The following is a 22,870-nucleotide window of genomic DNA, read 5'->3' on the forward strand; positions in this document are numbered from 1 at the left end:
ACTGGCTTGCGCTTACAAAATGTATAGACGTCAATTTTTACTCGCCGCTAAAATGGAACCCAACTCTCCTACCACTCCCCGCGGTCCGTCGAAGAGAAAGTCCCCCTCTTCTGACACCAACGGCCTCCCGCAACCCCGCAGCCACAAGCGTCAGAGAACCGTGGAGCGCGAGGAGCCTGCATACAAGCTGAGCGACTCTTCTCCAAACCAGCTCATCACGTCGCCAGAAAAAACCATTGAGTCAGAGCACAAAGACGAGGAGTCGGAAGGGGAAACAACGGTGTCAGACCCCATGAACATCGAATCCGAGGGCACAACCGGCAATCAACCGCACATGACCGGCGATCATAATCGTCCTCTCCACAGAAATACTCGCAAACCCATCTTAGTCTCAGCGGAACCCGAGTTGTCGAATAGCGACATTGACGACCTCTTCTCCGAATCAGAGCTTGAGTTGGACTTAGAAGACGAAGACTTAGACTCCACCACCAAGAAATCTCCTTCACGCGGAGAACCGAGCAAAAACGAGGACGAGTATTACATGGCCATGTATAATATGGACTATTACAACTCCCTCTCTGAGCCGGACCTCCGCCGTGAGGCTATTCGTTGGATGGAGGAGAACTCTCGTGCTGACCCGAAAGGCACCGTTGTATATCCTCCTCCGTGGTACATCGCCACTCGTTTCGATCCGCCTCGCCCCAGGATGTGGATCAAGGACTTCTTCTCGGGTAGAGTTCGCCCGCGTCAGCTGGTTAATGACCGGCTGGCCGAGATGACCGTCGCCCAGAGGGAGAAGTGGGCGAGAGAGCATGGAATGGGAGGGCATGACGATGAGGACACCGAGTAGGAGGCGGAGAGATGTCAGGAAAGAGCGATGAGCCTGGGAATGGTGAATCAGAGAGTGGGGGAGGCTGTCATGGGATGGTGAGAGAGAAAGAGCGTCCTAAAAGGATTATCGCAACTGATTTACGTCGCAAGGTTACTAGCTGGTTTGTTTGGCATTGTGATTGCTATGAAGCAAGGTCTTGATACCGTCCAATGTACAAGAAGGAGTACCGTTCTATTTCCTGTTGTAGTTTTCTTACCATGAAGCCTACCCTTCCAAGTTTCTCTTGTTTCCTTTCTGAGCCCTCTCGCGGGGACAGCAGTCCTAGAAGATGGGACTTTCATATTTATTGTCACTGTCGTGGAAAGACTTGCAAGCTTGAAACTTCACCTGAACAGCGTTAGTCATACGCGCAACATCTCAAAACTCGCAGATTCACTACCATCAACAACAACCAAGAAGTGAAGACAGAACCTTTCCAGCGGTCGCCTCACCGAAATGTCACCAAATGACGAGTATCATGGCAAGGAAGTCTAAGTGGCTTGGCGTTTGGATTTGACACAGTGGGGGCAGGGATTCTCGCGTGCATCTGTTCGCAGCCATCAAGTTATTGACTCTCAGATAGTCTATGTTATGGACGCTTTGAACAAAATAACAAAGAAAACAAAAGGTAAGCAGGATGACTATGTCATATCAAACGACCAAGTCAGCGGTGAAAGAGTCACATCTTGCTGTTTGACCAATTAGACTCACAACACTGTCATGACAGGGCAGCGATACCTTTCCGCCGTCGGCCTTCCCATAAGAACAACCACAACCCAAGCCAACGAGATGGATAACGTGTTCATTACATGCTTTCAGAGAACCACCTACGCACTTATCTTCTCCTTTCTGATCGCCCCCGTTTTCCCCAGTGCCTCATCAGCTCGAATCACAAAACGCCAACACTGAAACTTGATAGCAGTTGCCAGTATCCAGAGACAGCTTTTCCAGCAATACTCGATGTCCCGAAACATTACCGTGGCAACTTGGGTTGTTCCATCGACATCTCATCTTTCACAGGCCAGGCAAAGCAGTTAATGGGGAGCCTCGTTGCATCTAATATGCCTGGTTCTTTCCAGTCCACGATGAATCAATATTCATTTCCAGCGCCGGTTTCTACGTTGAACCACCGCGTCATGGACAACATGATGAAGGGGGCTGGATATCTCTTGGAACACCATGGGCCCGTATACATTTCTCAGAGTCTAGCGCCAAACCGTGATGGAGCGGTGCCCCGTGGAGAAGGATATTGAGCGGCTGACCCCTACAAGGACCTGAACGACGTCGTCACCAAGTGCCAGGGCATCGTCCATCGTCCCATCAGCCACGTGATGATGAAAGCATATCACCAACACTACACTATCTAGGTACCAAGAGTTCCAGCTAAACATTAGAAGCTAGACAGACCCCAAGACACTCGACCTGAATACTATCTACACCTCATCCAACCCATACGACGTTGTTCTTTTGTCTCTTGTCCTGATGAAACCCCAGATGGACAACGGAGCAAACCATCCGAAGTGAACCGGAAACCCACGCAATCCCGGGCATGCAAGCTGGTTCAGTCAACGGCTCCTTCAGTCCACACCACTTTGTCAGCGTCGAGGAAGCACTGTCCCTTCCATTCCTTCCCCAAGAATCATGTTCTGGCCATGTCGTCGGAGATGATCTTCTGCGTCGTACCCGAGATGGTGTCAAAGTCTGTCAAGAGTTGTTCGTCGTCCTCAAGGAGGAAGGAGCAGACGAATTCGATGAGGACGATCAAAAGTGCGTTCATCCGCGGTCTCTGTCGTCGTTCTTTTCTTGCTCTCCAGTCACTATCGCGATTGTGAAGAGTAGGAAAATCGAACGATAATAATGGCAGCACCAACCAACGACGACGCTCTGAATAGCACCTCCAATAAATTCGTCGATAAACTAAGTACCCAACTCTAGGCCCTCGTCAATATCGCGTCCACCGGAAAGTGGATCAATCTACGTTTCTAACAGCTCCTCCCGTTCCTCGCCATTATCACCGGTCTCCTCGCAAGCCTCGAGTTCTCCTTCTGCCCCGGCCTCGAAGACATTTTCGGGTCTTTCGTTCCTGACTCATCTACGTTTGGCTAAAGAACTAGCCAAATGAGATATCTACAACAGATTTGGACTACGGCAAAGATAATGTCGTTATCTAGTCATTGGGATTGGATTCCAATCTCAAGGTATTGCAAAGTACAAATGCTTCCTATAAATACCTGGCTTCTTCCAAGTGGTAGCTTTTGTACCCCATTTCCTTCTTAGGCTAAGGAAGTTCCTCTTAGTACCCCTTTTCTGCACTGCTGCTTTTCCTCTTTTTCGGACAAAACACCTTATGTCTGACAAGTGAAGGTCTGAAGGACAAGACGAAAGATTATGGGATCGTTGGACTATAAGCACCATTCCCTAGCCAGGTAACTTTGGACGTGCTGTGGGCTCGTTGCCGGACCAGTTGCCAGGTGAAAATACCACGTCCCGCACGCGGAAACCGCCCCACGGCGGGACACTTGAAAACACCATTCACTTGTATCTACAGCCTGACCGCCCGAGTTTTGTTTGCCTCGGTGGTCTTGGACTCCATGCCCTAAAAGCTGCCCACGGAAATATACTTTTCAGCCCGCTCCCTCTCGCTTTTTTTTCTTTACAATCGCAACCCACGCTCGGCAGATTCATTCTATAAACGCAAAACAAACACCATTTACTTACCTGGGTACATACAACCTCAAGCTCGACGAGACACTCAGCTATCTAGTACCATACATTACTTCTAAGCAGCGGCTTCAGCAAGCGTTACGATCGTCTAGAGGATAGGTGCCAGTTTTTTTCGCGCCGTGCGAAGAACTTTCTCCGCTGCCTAGACATACAACTGAACTTACTCGTCTCTCAAATCATACAGTAATACACTCACCATCTCCATTCATAGATGTATAAAACAACTCTCTAATAACCGCAGCAGGACTTTTACAACGTCATGGATCCCACCGCTCGTTTTCCAGCCTCGGCAGACTCTCAGCAGGCCAGAGTCGATCTGCTTCCCGAGAACATCAATCCGGAGACGTCTCCTGCTCGTTCTAGTCGTTCCACCAACACCCAACCCGAAGATATTCCTGGAAGTCAAGACGCCAAGGAAGAGGCTCAATACGACAACAATGAAGCGGTAACCCCCACAAGCCAAGCCGCCTCCTCTACGGTCGATAGCACGGACCTTTCGTTGGCGCTCAATTCCAACAGCGCTTCTCCCCACACCGAAGTTGATGGCGACGAAGACATTGAAGAAGACATTGCAGTTGGCCAGACCAACTTGAACCTTCAGATTCCTGATGTTCCGCCGCCGCCGCCGGCCTCGGAGGAGACACTGCGCCAGCAGGCAGTTGCCTGGATGGAGGCAGCCAACTCCGATGTTCCGAACGGCCAGGTTGTCCAGCCTCCCCCTTGGTACGCATATTCCCGTACCGAACATCCAGATCGCCCACGCATCTGGATTAAAGACTTTTTCACGGGACATGTCCGTCCACGTAGGCTGGTTAATGACCGCCTTGCGGAGATGTCTCTCGTGGAAAGGGAGAGGTGGGAAAACCGCCAGAGGAGGATTAGGGGCGAGCCTGCCGACTGAGCCAGTTGGGCTTTATGTGCTTGGCGTTAGGGAGAGTCGGAGATGTATGGGAGATGGGATATGAGATGCGGCGGGAACAGCGGGTGCAGTACCTACCTAGTCCGGTGATGACACCCTCAATCAGCCTTGCGAGTTCAAATCGAGGGTTAAAGGACTATGACATCAGAAGTGTTTTCTTTACCTATTCCTTGTAGGTGAACGTATATCTTTTTTTTTCTTTTGTCTTTTTTCTTGTGTTTTAAAATTTAGCAACCAAGTGATTGTAAGAACCTTCCGAAGTAATCTCCAGCTTCTTGATGTCCACTTAGCGGACGTAGTCAGCCCTTGTTCTTGCTTACTTCCAGTATTTTCCCAACTTATATTTTTTTCCTTACCTCTACAAAACCAACCTCTTCTCTGTCCAAGACAAGGGAACGTATGGATTACACACTTGAACCTTCGTAATCTTTAGAGGTACCTACCTATATATCATACCATTGCAACAGAACCGTTTTACTACCAGCATATCTAACCAGCCCCTTCTACACAACCATCCCGCCCATCGGCACCCGCCAAAGAAGTATCCCGCCCATCACCCGGCCGCTTCAGACGCGCCCAGAATCTATTCAACCCAAGCAAGGACACACTCCGCCTGCTTGGTGACCCTACGACCGCATCCGTCATCCAGATCTCCCAAGCATCCCGCTGGATCAAAGATTTCTTCACGGGACATGTCCGTCCCCACAGGCTGGTTAATGGCCGGCACAAGAGGAAGAAAGTGGATCTGGCCTACCTCTTCCATCTACCTACTCACATGGGCCGGCACGTTTGGCCGAGTCGCAACCCCCGCATTTCCCTTTTAGTGGGTTCCCTTGTCGTAGGAGGAGGAGATGTTCCTTTTTCGTAGCAGAGGGAAGACAGTATAATTGTTGAGTGAGAATTGAAGAATCTCAGCCGAGAGCCAAGAGGAACGTGGAAGTAAGAACTAAGATACAAAGAAGAAGGATGCCTCTGCTCAGGTCTGTGTCCGGGACACAAATTTATGGCTGGGGAAGTTAAGGTTGGCTGTTAGCGAGGGATCGCGGTAGTGGTGAAATTGAGAAAAAGGGTAAGAGTGAGATGATACAAGGAATGGAAAAAGTCTACAGGGGAGATGGCAACAACTCAGCTCGTGTTGGTGATGCCCTCGTGCTTGATATCTCTAGAGGTAGATATTTGTTAGAAAGAATTGGGCACGGGTTTGGTTCAAGTTGTATCTGTGGTAGATATCTAGTAGGGGCAGGATTGAAGCGAAAGGTTCATGTTACCGTGTGCCAAGCGAGACATTTTGGACTTCGAGTTATATGCTGTGGACAGTAAAGAGTAGTGGCGGGAGAGCTATGCACAGGAGTTGCGGAGAGAAAACATTGGGGTTGAGCATGTTTAGAAGGAGTGGCTGCATTGAATGTATCAGTGTAATAGACAACGAACGGTGTTGAAGGGACTAGCAGTAGCTAAGGTACCATGGCAGCATGTCACAGGAAAACTTGTCACATTCATCGTATCTCTGGAGGTGTCTGAAGAGATGAACCGTTCTATTGATGCGAGGGCTTGTTGTGTGAGCGTATCTCAACTTGAAAATGGAGGGGTGGTTTGCTTGGAATTCGTGTACCAGGTTACAAGCTTCGTTTGTTGAGCCCAAAGTTCGAGTACAAATAAGTCCATCAACAAAATTCCCGACATCAACAAGACTTGTAGAGCCCGTCAACGATATCATGATCTTACTTTTCCATCTTCTTCTCTTTCTCCTCCTTCTCCTCCTGTTCCCTCGAGAAGTGGCCTTGGGGGGTAAAGGTCAAGGAGGTCTTTTCCCACTCCTTTGCAGAAGAAGCAATGGCGGACTTCTTCTTCTCCTTTTCTGTGTTGTCCTCCCCCTTCTTCTCTGCTGAAGCCTTCGTGTTTTCTGTTTCTCCGGCAAATCGAACAGACTTCCCCTTTCGCGAAGAATCCTCGGCTTTTTCCTCCGCCTTCTTTGAAGGTCCGCCGTCGTTACCACTCGGGGGCGGGAACATTCTAGGCATAGGATACCCATGCACCCACGGCACTTCTTCCCCCGCCTTCAAGGCACGTACGCTGTGTTCGAAGATACCATAACCCAGATCAGGTACGCCGTATACATGTACGCAAGGACGATTCGCAGGCGCAATGTTAATCGGTCTAGGCTCATATGGACTATTCCCCGCTGGCTGGAAATGCACATATGTCATCCCCGTCCCAGGGTACTTGTCAGGGTCGAGTTGTGTCATAGGCCACTGGTTATGAGGGTCGAGTTCATGTTGATGTGGAGCTTCGGGTGGAGGAGATACACGGCCGAATCTTGAAGGTATACGGCCGTCTTTGCAAAACGCGGGGTTGGGATTGTAATACGCGAGTGCCCCCGAATGATAAGTACGCCTCGGTCCTCGCTTGGGGTGAGGAGAAATACACGCGGGGTCCCATCCGAAAGGAAGGCGGCGGTTGGTAGAGGCTTCCGATGAGGATGTCTTGTCGCTGGATTCATCGGGTTTGCTGCGAATTTGAATAGAGTCGGGCTTGACAGGACTGTTGGGAACAGGCTGCGATGGGCGTTCCGTCTGCTTGGCTTCGTCAGCCATGGTTGTGGCAGAGTGTTCTTGCGTCATGGTGTCTCTTTCGTGTGGAATGGAATTGGGCTTGTTTCCGTTCTTGATGATTGCCATGTGATCGGTTGTCTTTTGCATCTTGACTGGAGAAGAAAGTGTGGTGGAAGGAAATTGGGAGGAAGAAAGTTTGGTGGGTGCTTGCCCTTTTATAATGGAAAGTCCAGAAGAAAAGTGGACAATGACGCGCTCAACGCTTCTCCGAAAAGTTCGGTATGTCCGACGTCCAAGTTTCTCGGCTTGTACTTGAAATGTGTCCCAAAAAAAAAGTTGAACCCTCAACCGCAGGAATTGCTACCTCTAAAAACTGCAGCATCAAGTTTACGCAAGTTCATCCGACATTGTGCATGCATATATGCCACAAGAAACCAGTACAGTTAGCGGACGACGCGGAACGGCGGGGTTCAGAAATATCAGAGCCGGTAGGAGCCTACAGGTAATGGCCTTGATGGTGTTGGGAATCGGACCGGAGACCATGTCGCGATTTCCCACTTGTCTTCCACTCTCTCACAGACAGACCATGAATGCCTGTATGTATAATGTTTCAGTCTGAATCATCAAGCCTGCCGCATGTCGAGTTATTCACGTATCCTTTTTTGTGCGTTTCGATTCTACCGAGGACAGGTGTACGAGTGTCCGAGTAGTAGAGGTAGTCTGGGCCTGGCAGGCGACGACTGGAGTGGGACACAAATTGTGAGTTTCTGACTTGTAATTCAGCCTCCTAGATTTTTCCGCAGAATCGATGTCTACCTACTTCTTGCCACCAATCAATCACGAAAATGTCCAACGCTTGGTGACTACTATACTACCTGTTCTTTGTTGAAGAGGTAAGGATCGTAAGGGGCTTTGTTTTCACGATCCACGGTGGTCCCGTACAAATGAGGAGTTATGGAACTAACATAGGCATAGTGTTAAGGGATCATCTCAGTCTTGTTTACGCAAAGTCACTGTGCAATCTCGTGTGTTCTACAGCTAAAGTCATGTATTTTGTTAAATTCGTAAAGATTCACGCTTATTTCTTTTCATTTCAGCCTCTGTTTACCATATTTCATATGTTTCTACTCATACTTCCCACGACCGAAATACATGCCTACCTCTAGGTCTCTTCCTGCCTTCTTCTCGTCGTATTTCTTCCATCTCATCTCGACGGGCATCAAACTGCTACAGCCTGAGTTTGGATCTCTTCCACTTAACTTGCAACGGCGGCCAGCGATCCTTCCTGCTCGTCGCTGATTGTGCAGTAACAAAACACAATCATCTGGAATGCTCGGTGCTACATGCGTCCTCCTTCACCTCGTTTTATGTTGTATCCGTAGCTGTGTGCTGTCTTGCCTGCGTGTAGAATAGGTATCAGCGCCGTTGGCGGTGATGCCCTTGGTTGTACCAGTATAGAGTAGTGACTTCGTCCAGTTACTATACCATATCACACTCCTTCTCCTCAAATCCATCCAAGTCCATTCCTTCTTCTGCCGTATGGTCGACGCCGCCGAAACAATGGCGTGCATGTTGGTGTCGTCGGCAGTGCACGCGACATCTTTGTCGTCTTCTGCGGGGAGGAAGATAATCCGGCAAGGTACCAAGCCATGCCACGATTAGTAGTGCTGAGTAAGTATCATAACAAGCCGGCGTAGATGTACTCAGAGTTGCGGGCCTTGGAATGTCCTCTGAAGCGTCCGGGTGGATGGTAGGCGACACTGCCGTTTGGCGAGTCTCGTCCTTGGAGGCGATGGTTATGTTTCTTTCGGCTTCTCTTGGTTTGGAGCGAGGCTCCGTTGGGATGGGGTGATGAAAGAGAACATCGATGTCGCTTTGGTCCATGCTGGACAGAGCCGGCGGGATGCGTATGGTGGTTGAAAGTTGTGGTTGTGCCATTACGAAGCGCCTATTGTGTTGGTTCACTATTGTGATTTTGTTGGCTATGGTGATGGCAAAAGTGATGAGAGATGGAAGATGGGATTCTGTGTACAATACAAGGTGTCTAAACCTTAAAGAATAAAACAGTTCGTGGCTTGGGGAAAGAGACAGGAAATCTGACCTCCACCCCTCAACGGATGAGTTGGAGATTGGATTAGGATGCAGCACAACTTACCTGGAAACTTCCATCCCAGATTTCCTTGATGGAAGTGCATGTCCACATGTGCGTCATGCCTGCAGAAATGCCTTCATCACAACGATTAACTCCAACAAAAAACAAGGGATGAAGCGGCCATTGGGCGCTCAACGCTATTCTAACTGATGAGGTCAAGGAGATTGTGATTATAAGAAAACATCTAGGTCTAGAGGTATCTTCAGTTTACAACTGCTAAATCCTTCTTTTCCATCCCGGTCCATTCATCGCCCACCGCCCAGCCAAGTTGCCAACAATGAAACTGCAGCTGACAGGCAAATATCTGATTCGCGACCCTACAAGCATCCAAGTCCTGGCATACCGTCCAGAAAATCTCTAAAGCGGACGGCGAAGACCACTTGTGCGCTCCATCCACCTCCATGTCCTAAACCACCACTCCCCAGACTGTTCCAGCCCTTCCCTCCGCTCTTCAAACTCTGTGACCTCCTCCTCCAGTCCCCTCCAGTAGTCACCCCCCTCCCCATCCCCCTCTCAACCCCCCTCCCCAACCCCCCTCCGCATACCCCCTCACCACCCTCACCAACCGCGGCGTATCCTCATTCATCAACACCCACAACCGCCACTCCGCCTCGCGCAACATCCGCCGTTCGTTCTGCGTGTGCCACGCAACCCACCACAGCCTTGCCTCTTCCGTCAACGGCGCCACTGTCCACAAGAGGTGGGAATTAACTTGCAGCCATCTGGTGTCGTGGATGTGTTGGGCGCGGACAACCAAAGCGTGGGCTTGGAGGACATGGTGTAGGTGGCGGAGCCAGGTGGTGCAGAGGCGGCGGAAGAGGGGGTCTTGAGCGGGGGGAGGGTGCTGGTTGCTCTGGGGGTGATTGAGGTTGTGGTTGTGGTTGGGGATGGGAATGGGGTTGGGATGAGGGTGATGGTTGTGCTGCTGGGGGTGGTGTTGGGGTTGCTGATGATGATGGTTTATAACCGGGGATCCATCTCCGGAAGTGGCTCGCGAAGGGGGTGATGTTTCTCGCGTCCCTGCGCTGTTGTTCGAGATGGAGTCGGAGTTGGTGAACCCCGGTGTTGTGGCCACCGATGAGGTGGAGGAGGAGGAGCGGGAGGAGGAGCGGGAGGAGGAGGATGCAAAGGAGTTTGGTGGCACGTTGTGGTTCCGGTACCAGGCATCGGAATCCTCTTCACTGATGTCTGTGTTGCCGCTGGTGCCGTTAATGGTGGTGGCGTCTACAGCGGTGCCGGCCGTGTTCGATGCCCTGTTTTGCTCAACGGTCAGATTCTCACTGGTCCACAAGAGGTGTGCTTTTGTGTGATAGTTTCCATCACTTACCCCTGGACTTGGTCCTCTGGTTCCTCAGAGGCGCGTTGTGACATGGCGTTGGACATGACGGGGGAATTTTCTTCGGGTCAGTAGAAAGTTTTTGTTGACCGTGGAGGATGTAAGCGGAGATGATATCTTGGTAATGTTGCGCTTCTTGTGGAAAGTAAGAAGTGATGGAATTCCTTGGGTTCGTTGGTGAACTTGTTGTTCTTGGTAGACACAGAATGGACTGGAGATGAATTTCTGATGTTAGACCGTGTCTGGCAAGAGAAGAAGTGAAAAGCAATTGGGGAAGAGATCCCCGACACTTTATAATGTTTTCCAGGCGGAGTTTCCTGTTCGACGCGACTCCTTCCTAGAATATTGGTAGTCCTCGAACATCCTAGATATTAGGTAGTTGCAGGCCGAAGAAGGCCATAATAATGACCGGCAGCTTTCAGAAGGAATTCGGGGCTTTGTTGTCGCGCACGAATATCTCGGACATATTGGATCTTGCATCGAATACATGCGCAGTGTTTGAACCTTATGAGTATTCCACCACCTACATATTATGCTGTCCGTCTGCTCAATCATAAAATTCCATTTCATGCGTTGTATTCGCATGCACATAGCTGCTCGACAAAGAAATTTGAGGCCACGAGTTTCTTTGGTTTGGAAGGTGCTGTGATCGAGGTCAGTGTAAGAACGATTGAGTTACGCCTATCTCCTTCTCCTTCCCCTTTTTTCCTCTTTCGGCTGTTGTTGTTCTTGTCTGATTTCTCTTCCTGCGACGCCGCAAGCATTCCTCTTGTATCGAGCCGTCGAGCCGGTCCCAGACTCCCGCTCAGATTTCGAACCACAGGTATTGAATGTTTCTCGCTTGCCATTCTGCTCTCTACTTCCCCGTCTCTTGCAACATCTTCCAGCACAACAGTGATAGTCAGCAAGATGTTAAACTCAACAGTCCCGGTATGCACAACTGGCCCTCACGATGACACGGATCCCAAATACTTCATTTTTTTGTTCCCAGCTGCCATGTTTGGGTGGCTTTTGAGAATACTCCGGTTTTGGTTCAGATCGGAACAAATCTGGATGACCATGCACGGTGAGATTCAGGCATCATGATTCATGATGATGAGTCCGAGACCATGTCGTGATTTTTGCGCGAAGGGATGTAGTTCGAGCCCATTTTCGACTTGAACTTTCGAAGGCCCCCGGGATTCCGATGTGTTTGCCTCATTCCGTCTAGTTCTATGCTGCCCGTCCAGTGCATCTTCTGTAGCTCGAAGTTCCTAGACAACTATGAAAATATGCATGGTATTTCGACGACTATGATCCGACAATAAAATATTGTACCAGCGTTCCATCTGAAGAAAATACTGCTGGAAATCTTTCACTTGAGATATGTCATCCCGTCTCCCATTTGGGATCAAATTTCTCATCTCATTATCATTTGAGTATAGCTTCAGCACAGCCTGACGATTGTTATTTCCTGTTGGACGGTTTCCTTATCTCATCGGACAATTTTTCGTTTTTTCTTGGTTCTGATGTCGTCGCGTCCGCATAGGACGGCGGTTGCGAACCATCGGCATAATTGCTGATGCGTTTGAGCGCCATTCTTCTCAGCTGGATATGTCAAACCACTGGGAGAAAGCTGTGCATAACTTGGAGACTGGATTGTCTGGATTGTGTGGTGAGTTTGGCGAACTCTAGGAGCCTCATGTCCGGCGCTTCCCTACCTACGATTTCTTCCCTTTCCAGAGGTCGCCTGCCCGAGCTTGCGTCTGGCATTACTCCGCCCTGTAGCATTCGTTTTCTAGCTAACAAGGCTTGGTGCTGGTGGTTGCCGCCGGTTAGAGTCACCCAGGCACTCACTCTCATGGAAGCTCAACACCGGGGCGACAGCAGGCTCACGGAAACCGAAACGGAGCATCCACCGACGCGACGGGACGTTCCGGACGGGAACGGATCGAAAATGAGACTCCCGAAGAGTTCAAGAAAAGGCAAGCAAGGTGGATGAAACCTAATCGGAAGCAGAGGGAGAAGGAAAGTCCGGACGAGAAGAAGAAGGAAAGGATGGAAAAAGCGGAACATCGCCAGGACGGGGAAGTCAGACATAACCTCGTCGGTCTGGAAGTCGATATCCTCTTCATTAGCTGCACCCTGCTCGCCAAGCGCATGCGACACCTTCTACTTTACGGCGGTCCGGAACCGAAACTTGGCGAGGGACCAGTTGGCGTAGCCAGCATCCCCCTCCACCAGGCGCAGACGCTGCGCATCGCGCCAATAACGATGCACCTCCACCGAGGCATCGTGTTCAGGACGGCGGGGAGCCTGCTGCTGAACCATAGCGCGATTCCGGACCGCCGTGAAGTAGGAGGTGTCGCGTGCGTTTGGCGAGCAGGGTGCGGCTAATGAAGAGGATATCGACTTCCAGACCGACGATATTATGTCTGACTTCCCCGTCCTGGCGATGTTCTAAGCTGGGGTTCTAAAAGTACCACAACGTGGGTCCTTTTCGCTTCACCGCATTGATTTTTGTTGATACTTCCGATCCACTTGTCATATACTTCGACGACCGCGTTGGTTTCATCTGTTGTATTCTCTTTGTTTTCTTCCATCTTGTTCAACAGCTTGCGGATGGCTTCACGGAGAATGAGCACATCGTTGGATGACATCTTCGGGTTGAGGATGAGGACTGAATGCTATTTGACAGAATCCTTTGGTCAGTATTGAGTGTATTGGCAAAGAAAGAAAAGTCAGGAAATGGGCAGGGACGAACGGATACACGGACAGCATCCGGCGGACAGCGTCGGCCAAGCTCTCAGGGGTACGGACAAGGGCCAGAATGTTGTCCTAGAACGTTTGGACACTGTCGTGCACTACGGGAGGGAAGTCGAACATGCAGCGGCTACTCGTGTCGTTGTAGGCGCTGTAGAGCCCGGTGTCTATAATTCAGGTCGTAATTAGTAGCTGAAGATTATGTGAAAGGAAACAAAGGGAAGGGAGGGCTCCCTAGTGCGGATAGGCGCTCACGCGGAGGAGGAGCTCCGGGTCGCCAGCGCCTCTCAGGGCATACATCGATAGCGCTGACAGCCAGCCAGGAGGCGATTTTGCGTACAAGTTGTACGCAATGGATGCCGCTACGCATTCATCACGGCCGGACCGTGGGTGGGCTTCGAGAAGATAATTGAGCGCTACCAGACCGGGTCGGTCACCCAGCCAGTCGAGGTGTCAAGCACAGACTAGCGAGATTCATTGTCGTCGGACGCACCTGTGACGGGTTCCTCGAAACTATCTTATCCTGCCCCGTGCTGTGTCGGGCCGTGAGCAGCCGGATTCGGCTCGCGACAGACCCGGTGTGCACGAACCCAGGATGGCAGGATCCGTCGCCTAACATCTCCGGGGGGCCGAAGAGATAGGTGACGGACGGACATGTGACGATGTCGCCTTGAGAGCCCTTGGGCTGGCGCCTGGCATCGTTGATAATAAAGGGATGAGAGGCAATGGTATAGGAAGTTGATAGATCTTCTTTTCGTTCAACTTAGGTCATTCGTTACAACAAGCAGGTTGATGCGATGAGGACAAACACACGGTAGCTTCAAAGCTCACACAATCCATAGACTAATACCGCCACATGTACAAAGCCAAGATGATCGGGACGATCATTAGGTATCTGAAGGGGGGCATTGTGAAGCGACGAACCACGCCAGTCAGGATGACTGACAGGCGCGCGGGCACATTCTTAGCATACCAGACCGGACCTGGGCATAGAACCTCGCTTATCGAGCGTCCCGCTGGAAGAAAACGCCAAACCGACAACAATAACATCACAGGTCATCTTGATCCTTCTTGGTCGCACGTCTCATAGCGGCGGTCCGGTCGTGACCTTTGGCGCCGAAGGTGGTCACACGATAAAATGGTCTATCGTGTACAGTAATGTCGTAATATGGCGTATTCAATTCATTGTAGGTGGTTGATCCAGGCGAGATTCTGATGGTGTGTGCGGCAAGATTCGGATACATCGGACATAATCTCGGTCGGACAATCACAGGGCGACGGCATCGTAGATTGGATACGCCAAAAGATTTAATGTTGATGCGGGTACTAGGAGTATCTTCACATTAGAACTGAGTTGAAGAGGAGTGGAAGTCAAGGAGAGAAACACCGAGTCTTGACCGTTCTCAGTAGACTCTCGGCGAGGCATGATGTAGAGGAACGAAGAGAAAGAAAAATGTCGAACCAATTTGGGAATCGAGAGTCCAGCTGCTATAGCCGGCTCCCATTCTCCCGACTGATCGCAACAAATACTACAAATACATCCCCCTTGACAACTCGGAGAGGCTTGTTTTCAATCAGTTTTCTGGATACTGCTTCCAGTTCGTGGGCATAGTCACCGAATCCAAGGAGTGGGTTAGCTGTTCAAGCAACCTACCCAACTAACGGTCTTTTTTTTACCGTAAGTACTGAGTCCATAGGCTACAACGTACCTACCTTCCAGCTTCCAACTTTCTCGCTGGGCATGCCCCGTGGCGGAAAGCCCATGCTCTATGCAGTAGGAAGCTGGCCTGGCAGGATGGCAGCCAATCTTACACCGTGACTCTCATCCAATACAGTGGTAAGCGCGGCAGCGACATTGGAAGAAAGGAGACATGTGCTTATCTTTCCTTGTGAGTATCGTCCAACATCCTTCAATTCTACCAGCCTGTTTGACCACGGCGGTTATTCCTCCTGCCTTCTCGAGACTGAGAAGCTGTGGTCACCGGGAGGCTCTTGTTGTGTGCGGCGGTTGGTCAATGGCAGGTGTACTCTTTGTTCGTTCGGCATTTTCGAATACAATCCAAATCAGTTATCGAAATGGGCAGGTTCTTTCGTCTCAGCCTGTGCCTGGCCGTCTTGGACATCAGATATTCGCGCCTTCATGACAGGGGGCTGACGACGGAACCCGAGGTACGGCTGCCTGGATGGGGGAGCTTGTGTCGGTGGCAAGGAAAGGAAGAGGTCCCGGATGCCCATCAGCTGATATCGTCGCGTGACGGGAGAGCTTTTTCGGAATTGACATTGCTACTCGGCGGTCGCGAGAGGCAGGTTCGGTTGTTGTTGTTGACAAGGGCAAGTTCAAACGAGCAAGGTTCTGCCTGTTGCCTTGGGGACCTCTGATGTCCCCGGCACCGACGGAACCGTGGCGCGTCGAGTCGATGTTTAAGACGCGAAGGGGAAGGAGCCGCGGCGGATCGATGGTGGAAAGGTCAAGGGAAGGTGCTCGGGTTCTGTTGAGTCTGTAGTTGCTTTCAGCTGTGGTATTGTAGAATCATAGGAGGAGCAGGGCAGGCGTGAGGACAGAAAATACTTTACCATCTTTTTTGGGTCCCCCTCATCCGGCAGTCACTCATCGCAGTCGGTCGTGTCTGGTGGAAAAGAAAGAAGAGACAAGTCCCGGAGTGTAGACGAGACAGGAACGAAGCACTGAGGGCACTGAGGGGAGGTGACAGGAAGTGGGGCTTGCAAGTGGAAGGGAAGTCAAGAAGTGGGACTGCCTCGGAGACGGCGCTCGCTCGGCTTGCCCCCGTCCTCTGGCCGTGAGAGCTTTCCCGTCTGTGTTGGAGGGGCTGCTGCCTGCCCTCGAGGTACTCAACTCGAACAACAACCACCCCCCGTCCATGCCTTGTCCTCTCTTACCCGACACCCAACATGATGCTCCTACCGCCACAGCCAACATCTTGTCGTCAGGATGTTGTCAACAAGGAAAGGCGATACAAGGTGATTCCACACGGCCTCCTGGAGTGATTGGGATCTCTTGACTGGTATAAGATGCCCCAGTCCCCCTCACTTCTCTCACCTCTCTCTCTCGCTCGACAAACCAACACTCTCAACATATCTTTTCCAACATCTCATCACTTATCTTGTATCTTTCGGCATCTCGATATATTCTTCCACCTTTTTGTCCCTTTTTTTTTCTTTTTTGTCTTTCGCCTTTCTTGCTTGTCTCCATCAGCGAAATTCAATTTCAGCTCGCGTCTTCGTCAAGCCAGCTTCGTTGGCCACGTTCAACATGGGCCCAGTGTTTCTCCTGGAGCAAATGCGTTTCCCTTTCCTGGTGAGTCGACTCGACCTCCACTCTTGACCATTTCATTTGCGCCCGACGCTAACATGGAACGTCAGTGCAAGAGAACTTCGAATCAACTGTGCGGCCTTCATGCGGTACCACCAATGTCATGCGCCTCGGCCCGGCCTCTGAGCGCAACCACCTCTTCTTCGACTTTTTCGATGGTAGCAGGGGCCACCACACTGCCTTTGACAATCGGCACAGTCGCCTGGGTGACATTGAGTCACGAAAGGACGTGTACAAGTGGGACATCCTGGGTTGAAGCCTCCAAGCTGGCACGTGTAAGTACATTCTCTAGTTTCCAAGGATACGGATACAAGAGACTACAAACATGGCCACGATACTAACAGAGAGGCAGACACTGTGTCATTCCAAATTCGCCAGCAGCCCAACTTGCCCTGATCTACCAGCAAGTCAAACCTCCACAGGTCCTCATTGACTCCACCGAACCTTCGGGTGCTTCTCTCCCTCTTCAAACGCGACATCCCACCTTGGGTGGTCTGGAGGCGAAATTGCCGGCGTGGCAGAATGGCATCAGTGCTCCCAATTCTCAGCAGAAACAAGCGGCGCCGCCGCAATCAGTTCAGTCCCATGCTGACCAATTGTTTCCATCGACTTTGAGCGTGCTGATCATAGCTTGTGGCTCTCTGCGTACAAAAATCTCTCCAAAGTCGGCATCAATCAGGTTGGAGTCCTTGTGTTCGGCTTTTGTCCCGCCCGAGGGCACCCTCCCCGAGAGAAAGCAGAGTCGCTGCAGACAAGGCCCGTCGAGCCTTGTACCCCTGAATCTCCACGAAACCCAAGAATCATTTCGGTGGCGGCTCTGTACCCCCCAATATCCCTTTCTCGTGGCTATTGGTCCTGCCGGCTTTTCTCTGGTAAAAGGTTCAGGTCGCCCGAGGTCGCCCTTGTTTTTCCTCCCGCCATGTTCTCTGGGCTGGTCAATCCGGTTTCTCCAATTTCCCCACACGGTCCCGCCCTTCAACATGAAGGTTACGAGAAGAGGACCAGGGTTGAAGAGGCCAGCTAAGAGCAGAACCGCCTATTCCTCCTCCTTGCGAGGAGCCGCCGGAGGTAGATCGGACCAGGTAAGCTTTCCTGTTCTCCTCCTTCACGTGTCAGCCTCCATGGCTAATGCGTCGGCTCCCAGGATCACTATTGGCTACATTTGGCATCACCCTGGGACCGAGTTCCTACGCCCTCGGTCTACGCGCCTCCCTACGGCGCCTCACGGGATCACAATTAAAGATTCATACCTACGATGTACTTGACACGCCAGGTCATCCGCAAGATGGAAACAAAAATAACACAGCGATAACCAATTGCGATATCATATGTATGGCTTTTTATTCTCACAGATTTTTCGAAGTCCATCGCAACACAACGGACTCGTGCTCTTACCGACTTCCAATGCCGCAGCGGATTCAACATTGCTCGTTGAAACACCGCATGATCGGAACTCTTGCTCCTGTTATCCTTGGCAAGAAGTCCCCTATTGCTGATCAGGTCGAATACTTCTTGGTTCGGTACGTTTTCCCGGATTTCACCAACCCGCAAGGCTTCCTCAGAGCCCGTGCGTGCGACACTATCGAAAAGTTCGGGCAGCTCGACTTTAAGGATCAGCAGAACCTCCTCGCTGTCTACCGTCACATCCCCGATTGTGTGGCCGATCCTAAGTTGCCTGTCCGTGTAACTGCTGCTTTGGCCCTACAGCCTATGATCAGACATGAGATCATTCGAACCAGAATGCAACAGAACATCCCGACCGTTATGCAGCATTACCACGACGACTTGTCCTCCTGAGATGTCAATCTCTCAGAGTGCGGTAATTTTGACGCAGAATGATCGATATGGTAGAGGTACGCGACAGCTGGAATCAGTCCGGGGGAAGGGGAAAGGCGGGTGCTCTCCAGATCGGGGACATTCCTGCTATTTATACTACGACAATTGGAAGAAGGAGCGCGTCCTGCGATCCTTTGAGGCAGTGATTCATGATTCCCACTACCCGATCGCATTTTTAAAGAGTAGCAGAGAAGGGGACCAAGAGAACCTGACATGGTAAGAATGTCCGAGGTGAGTTCAGCGCCACCACTACCTCTCTACCTTTTACCACACTCTTGGGTTTCCGTCATTTTGCTGACATCCATGATTCCAGCCCGAACATTTGAGAGAAGGTCAGTTTTCTCCACGAGCCTTTCTGAGAAGCCGCAGGGTTTGGCACTGCCAGAAATGGTCGCCATGGCAAGATTCGACGCTTTGTCCAACACTGGGGATGCCTGGGATTTTGCAGACGACTACTACGACCATATCATGTTGGTCTGGGTTTCCGGGTTCTGCACTGCCCGTCTACGACCAAATCATGTTGGTCTGGGTTTCCGGGTTCTGCATTGCCCGTCTACGACCAAATCATGTTGGTCTGGGTTTCCGGGTTCTGCACTGTCTAACTACGGCCAAATCATGTTGGTCTGGGTTTCCGGTCTCTGCACTGCCTGGCTGACCGAATCATGTTGGTCTGGCTGTGCTCGCGGTTTAGACCATGCTGTTAGTTCTCTTCACATTAGCCACCTTCACTCTGCGTCGGCACCCGCAAACACACCTTCCTTGAGCAACCAACACCTGTCTTGTCCTACCCTTCTTGGGTGCTACCTCCAGTTTACATCATAGGGGACTCGCCTGCTCCTGAAGGGCAACCGTCCATGTACGCAGCGGGAATGCTATTCCAGTGGGACTTGCCCACCTTTATCCGGACCGCCAGACCAGGTTCAACCTCGGGCATCTCATATGGGACTGGTCATTGGGCAGGGTCGCTTTGCCTTACGCATCGCGATTTTGGGACGAGCTCTGCTGATTTTCTCCTCAAACTCGAAGTCACACACAACCACACTCGCCCGACATGTGTCATCAGAAACAATAATCTTCGCATGCGACTGCGTGTTGAGGAATCACCGGTGTTGCCCTCATTTCCAAAATCTCGTCGCCCGCCACTCTCGACAACGTGGGACAAGGCAACTTCGAGAACAGCCCGCGTGAATACATGACCGTCTACGACCACCGGTTTGTCATTGCTACGACTCTGGGTGCTGACCAAAACTTGCTTTTGCTCTTGTAGCAATTTGGAAGAAAGTATGTCGACATAATCCCCCAGATCGAAGACCGAGGGATTGCCTTGCAGTGAAAAGTGGGGAGATCTCCAACATCCAATTACGAAAAGCATCTTGTGAAGACGAACATGGCTTTGTGTGGATCAGCATCCTTATCACCAACACCAACTACAGCTCCAGAGGTGCTGGCGTTCTCATCGGCTGCGATGGAATCCATGGGAGTGGGCGGGCCACGGGTCCGAGACGAGGTCTTCTGTTACTTTCCCAAATATGAACCACAATACAGGAGAGAAGCTCACACGGCTGAGGAGACGACCACCATACGCTCCCCCTTATCATACTAGGGCGACCAGGCTATGCAGATTTCAAACACTTTGTCCACACTTTCCTCGGACTGGTCGCGTATGACGAGTCTGATGAGAGCCAGGACGTGTACCACGTGGCTTAAGTCGCTTACCTACACCCATCACTTCGAGCCCCTTGTAGCGTCATGCCGCTACCATGCCGGTATGAACAACACCCCCCCTCCCTGTCTCTTGCATGAGAAGCCCTGGGTGGCTTGAGGACGTGAAAGCTGACCTGAAGTTCCTTAGCAATGCAATTTGATTCCAATGCTGCCATCAATTCACTGTAATCCACGGGCGAGACAATTTTATCTCCCGACCGACGCACTGGACTCTTCACAGCGGACACTACGTTGCATTTTCTCGCGTGGCGTTGGGCTGAATGAGTACCAGCAATGCCTTGGACGATCGAACGGGGTTAATGTTGATTTCCAGTCGGTTACTGAGAGGGCGTTTGCGCTTCTTGTACTATTGCGCGAAGAAGTAAGTCATCCATTTGCAGGACCCTCTCTCAATGGCAGTATTGGACTAACACTCACGGATCTTTAGCAAGTACGCATCCGGGCGACTTTACAGGCCCTCCGAGCCATTCTTCGGGGTCTCTTAGCTCTGCCGGACGACTTGCGCCCATTGAATTGGGTTACCGAGATGGAGCGCGTACTTGAGGAGGCCAAGAGAAATAGAGGAGCACTTAGAAATCATCGCCAGAATTATACCAGGGGTGACTCGCCGCATCGAATTTATGGAACTATTGACATGAAACTTCCGACCGCTGCTACCTTTTAGGTTGACTAAGATACATCTACGAATTGAGTTATTTCTCGTGTTGGTTCACGAAGCGTGGAGGACACTGCTCCGTTGGTTGTCAAAATGGCTACTTGTTCCAGTATAGCCACTTATGCCGGGCGCGCAGCTGTCGCACAAAGCGCAATGAAACGGAAGTGGAGTGACAAAACCCAAAGGGCTGCGGAAACATGCCTCCATTTTTCAACCTTCCTTACCTTAGATAGATAAACCTTGCCAGGTTGTCATTAAAGACAGAAGTGGTTATTGTATCGTGATAGATTCACTTAGTAGATTAGATTTCACAAAGACGATGACAGCGTTTTTGCACATGTAAGACTTTGGCGTGCGAATGTGAATACAGTTTTGATGTGGATGTGGGTAACGTGATGAAACCTTGATTTCTTACAGTGGGTGCCGGAAAAAAACGCCCAACTGGTCATTTTACCGCAAAACTCGTACAATTCACATTACTAAAAAGCAACTCCTATAGAAGTATGGTAATCCCGGAATTATACGGTACCGATCACTTTATACTACCTTCTACACTAACCTTTCTATATTGCTTTTCATATATAAATGCTCGAGAAAGAAGGTATCAAAGTCAGTACTCGAAAAATTTATTAATTTTTACCCACTATAAGCCCCTGTAAGCCCCCTGTAATAAATTTGCTACTTTGCACTTTGTTTTACACCCCTCGTTTACCACCATTTTAAGGCAAAAATATCTGGCTAGCTTACATCTAGTAAGAGAAAGTAAAAAAGAGTCTCAAAGAAACTCCTATCAATGTTTGGAATAATGTACGGTGGTGAAATCAAAGAGTGGCGATGATAACTTTTGGCTTTTTTTGCGGGGAAATTTTGAGTTGGGCGTTTTTTTCCGGCACTGACTGTAGCAACAGTGAATGCTCCAGACAGCGGAAGTAGGGTCTTGGATTCTGTTGACAGTCTGTTTCTCTAGGTGAAGCTATTGTGGAGAGTATGAAATGGTGCATTACTAGGGTACTCATTGGATTAGGTGGCGGTCCCCTGTGAGAGAGTCGGTGTTCGAGACGCAAGGTTTTGTGCTGATACTTGGAAGGAGTTGATGCTTGGTAGATGCGGTATGTAGGTAAGAGGCGATGATCAAGGTTGAGATCATCTTTTAGCGCCTCTAATAAAGGCAACGTCGTAAAGATGAGTGTTAGAGTGAGAATTTGCGTGTTGTGATGGGTGGTAAACTTGGACATGGCATAAATGGGGTATTGGGTTTGGATTGCGGGTTTCGTCCTTGCTTTCCAACTCATACGCATGATATGTAGGCATGTTTTGTTGTTTAAGTGAGCCTGTACGGACCACTAATTGCGCGCGGGGTTGAGTTTTATTTACTTGGACATTCACTTGCCCCTGCTACTACTACACAGTCATGTCGTGGGTGGTTGTCTTGATTCATAGATACCTCCACGTACTTGATATTTTACTTGGACTTTCACTAGCCTTTACTAATGCTACACAGTCATGTCGTGGGTGGCAGTTACGTCGTGGGTGGCTGTCATAACTCATGGATACCTCTAATTAGGTCCTTGATATATGATGGGTCCTTTCGTCTCTTGGGAAGCAGCGGCTAAAGAGATTGATGGATCTTTTTGTTATACACTACCTAGCTTTTGGCCTTTGTGCCTTTTGGCCTTTGTGCCTTTGGGTCTTTGGGTCTTTGGGCCTTTGGCAGCATGTCTCTGACTCCCTGTGCGAATGGTGATTCGGTAGTAGATATTGTCGTTCGTGAAGTTACGGGTGGATGGACGTCTGTGAAAGTTGTGCGGGACGTTCGTGGGAGTTGCGGGTGTGCATGGCTGTGAAAGTTGCGTCGGGTGGGGCTACGGCCACTCGGCCAGAGAGGGATCGAGCCGTTGATGGCTAGAAGATCAAAAGAAAGAAAAAAAGGAAGAAAAAAAAAAGAAAGATAAATAACAAGGGGAGAGAGAGAGAAGAGAGAGAGAGAGGGAAGGGGGGGGGGAAGGGGAAGAAGAGAGAGAAAGAAA

At 50.4% G+C, this 22,870-nt stretch overlaps 9 protein-coding genes across 9 annotated transcripts; 5 read left to right on the forward strand and 4 right to left on the reverse strand.

Moving 5' to 3' along the window:
- Positions 1-52: 52 nt before the first annotated feature.
- Positions 53-850, forward strand: NEUTE1DRAFT_49392 (uncharacterized protein; the record flags this gene model as incomplete). The annotated part of the gene is made up of 1 exon (XM_009855559.1): positions 53-850. The coding sequence occupies one exon, from the start codon at positions 53-55 to the stop codon at positions 848-850; it is 798 nt and encodes a 265-aa protein (XP_009853861.1).
- Positions 851-3,273: 2,423 nt separating this feature from the next.
- NEUTE1DRAFT_49264 (uncharacterized protein) lies at positions 3,274-3,495 on the reverse strand (the record flags this gene model as incomplete). The annotated part of the gene is made up of 1 exon (XM_009855554.1): positions 3,274-3,495. A coding segment is annotated over one exon (222 nt), but the record flags the coding sequence as incomplete, so codon positions are not given.
- Positions 3,496-3,854: 359 nt separating this feature from the next.
- On the forward strand, positions 3,855-4,496 carry NEUTE1DRAFT_112581 (uncharacterized protein; the record flags this gene model as incomplete). Its single annotated transcript, XM_009855722.1, has 1 exon — positions 3,855-4,496. The coding sequence occupies one exon, from the start codon at positions 3,855-3,857 to the stop codon at positions 4,494-4,496; it is 642 nt and encodes a 213-aa protein (XP_009854024.1).
- A 1,739-nt stretch (positions 4,497-6,235) lies between these two features.
- Positions 6,236-7,213, reverse strand: NEUTE1DRAFT_112582 (uncharacterized protein; the record flags this gene model as incomplete). Its single annotated transcript, XM_009855723.1, has 1 exon — positions 6,236-7,213. One exon carries the CDS (start codon positions 7,211-7,213, stop codon positions 6,236-6,238), a length of 978 nt encoding a protein of 325 aa, XP_009854025.1.
- A 1,332-nt stretch (positions 7,214-8,545) lies between these two features.
- NEUTE1DRAFT_112583 (uncharacterized protein) lies at positions 8,546-10,601 on the reverse strand (the record flags this gene model as incomplete). Its single annotated transcript, XM_009855724.1, has 4 exons — positions 8,546-9,090; positions 9,222-9,280; positions 9,764-10,471; positions 10,546-10,601. 4 exons carry the CDS (start codon positions 10,599-10,601, stop codon positions 8,546-8,548), a joined length of 1,368 nt encoding a protein of 455 aa, XP_009854026.1.
- Positions 10,602-12,705: 2,104 nt separating this feature from the next.
- Positions 12,706-13,193, reverse strand: NEUTE1DRAFT_140370 (uncharacterized protein; the record flags this gene model as incomplete). Its single annotated transcript, XM_009855725.1, has 2 exons — positions 12,706-12,993; positions 13,086-13,193. 2 exons carry the CDS (start codon positions 13,191-13,193, stop codon positions 12,706-12,708), a joined length of 396 nt encoding a protein of 131 aa, XP_009854027.1.
- Positions 13,194-16,665: 3,472 nt separating this feature from the next.
- NEUTE1DRAFT_17622 (uncharacterized protein) lies at positions 16,666-17,238 on the forward strand (the record flags this gene model as incomplete). Its single annotated transcript, XM_009855488.1, has 2 exons — positions 16,666-16,902; positions 16,972-17,238. Coding segments are annotated over 2 exons (504 nt in total), but the record flags the coding sequence as incomplete, so codon positions are not given.
- A 793-nt stretch (positions 17,239-18,031) lies between these two features.
- Positions 18,032-18,424, forward strand: NEUTE1DRAFT_140372 (uncharacterized protein; the record flags this gene model as incomplete). Its single annotated transcript, XM_009855726.1, has 1 exon — positions 18,032-18,424. The coding sequence occupies one exon, from the start codon at positions 18,032-18,034 to the stop codon at positions 18,422-18,424; it is 393 nt and encodes a 130-aa protein (XP_009854028.1).
- Positions 18,425-18,883: 459 nt separating this feature from the next.
- On the forward strand, positions 18,884-19,084 carry NEUTE1DRAFT_18330 (uncharacterized protein; the record flags this gene model as incomplete). Its single annotated transcript, XM_009855489.1, has 1 exon — positions 18,884-19,084. A coding segment is annotated over one exon (201 nt), but the record flags the coding sequence as incomplete, so codon positions are not given.
- Positions 19,085-22,870: the final 3,786 nt, after the last annotated feature.

The sequence above is a fragment of the Neurospora tetrasperma genome, assembly GCF_000213175.1.
Source record: "Neurospora tetrasperma FGSC 2508 unplaced genomic scaffold NEUTE1scaffold_6, whole genome shotgun sequence".
NCBI classification, from domain to species: Eukaryota; Fungi; Ascomycota; class Sordariomycetes; order Sordariales; family Sordariaceae; genus Neurospora; species Neurospora tetrasperma.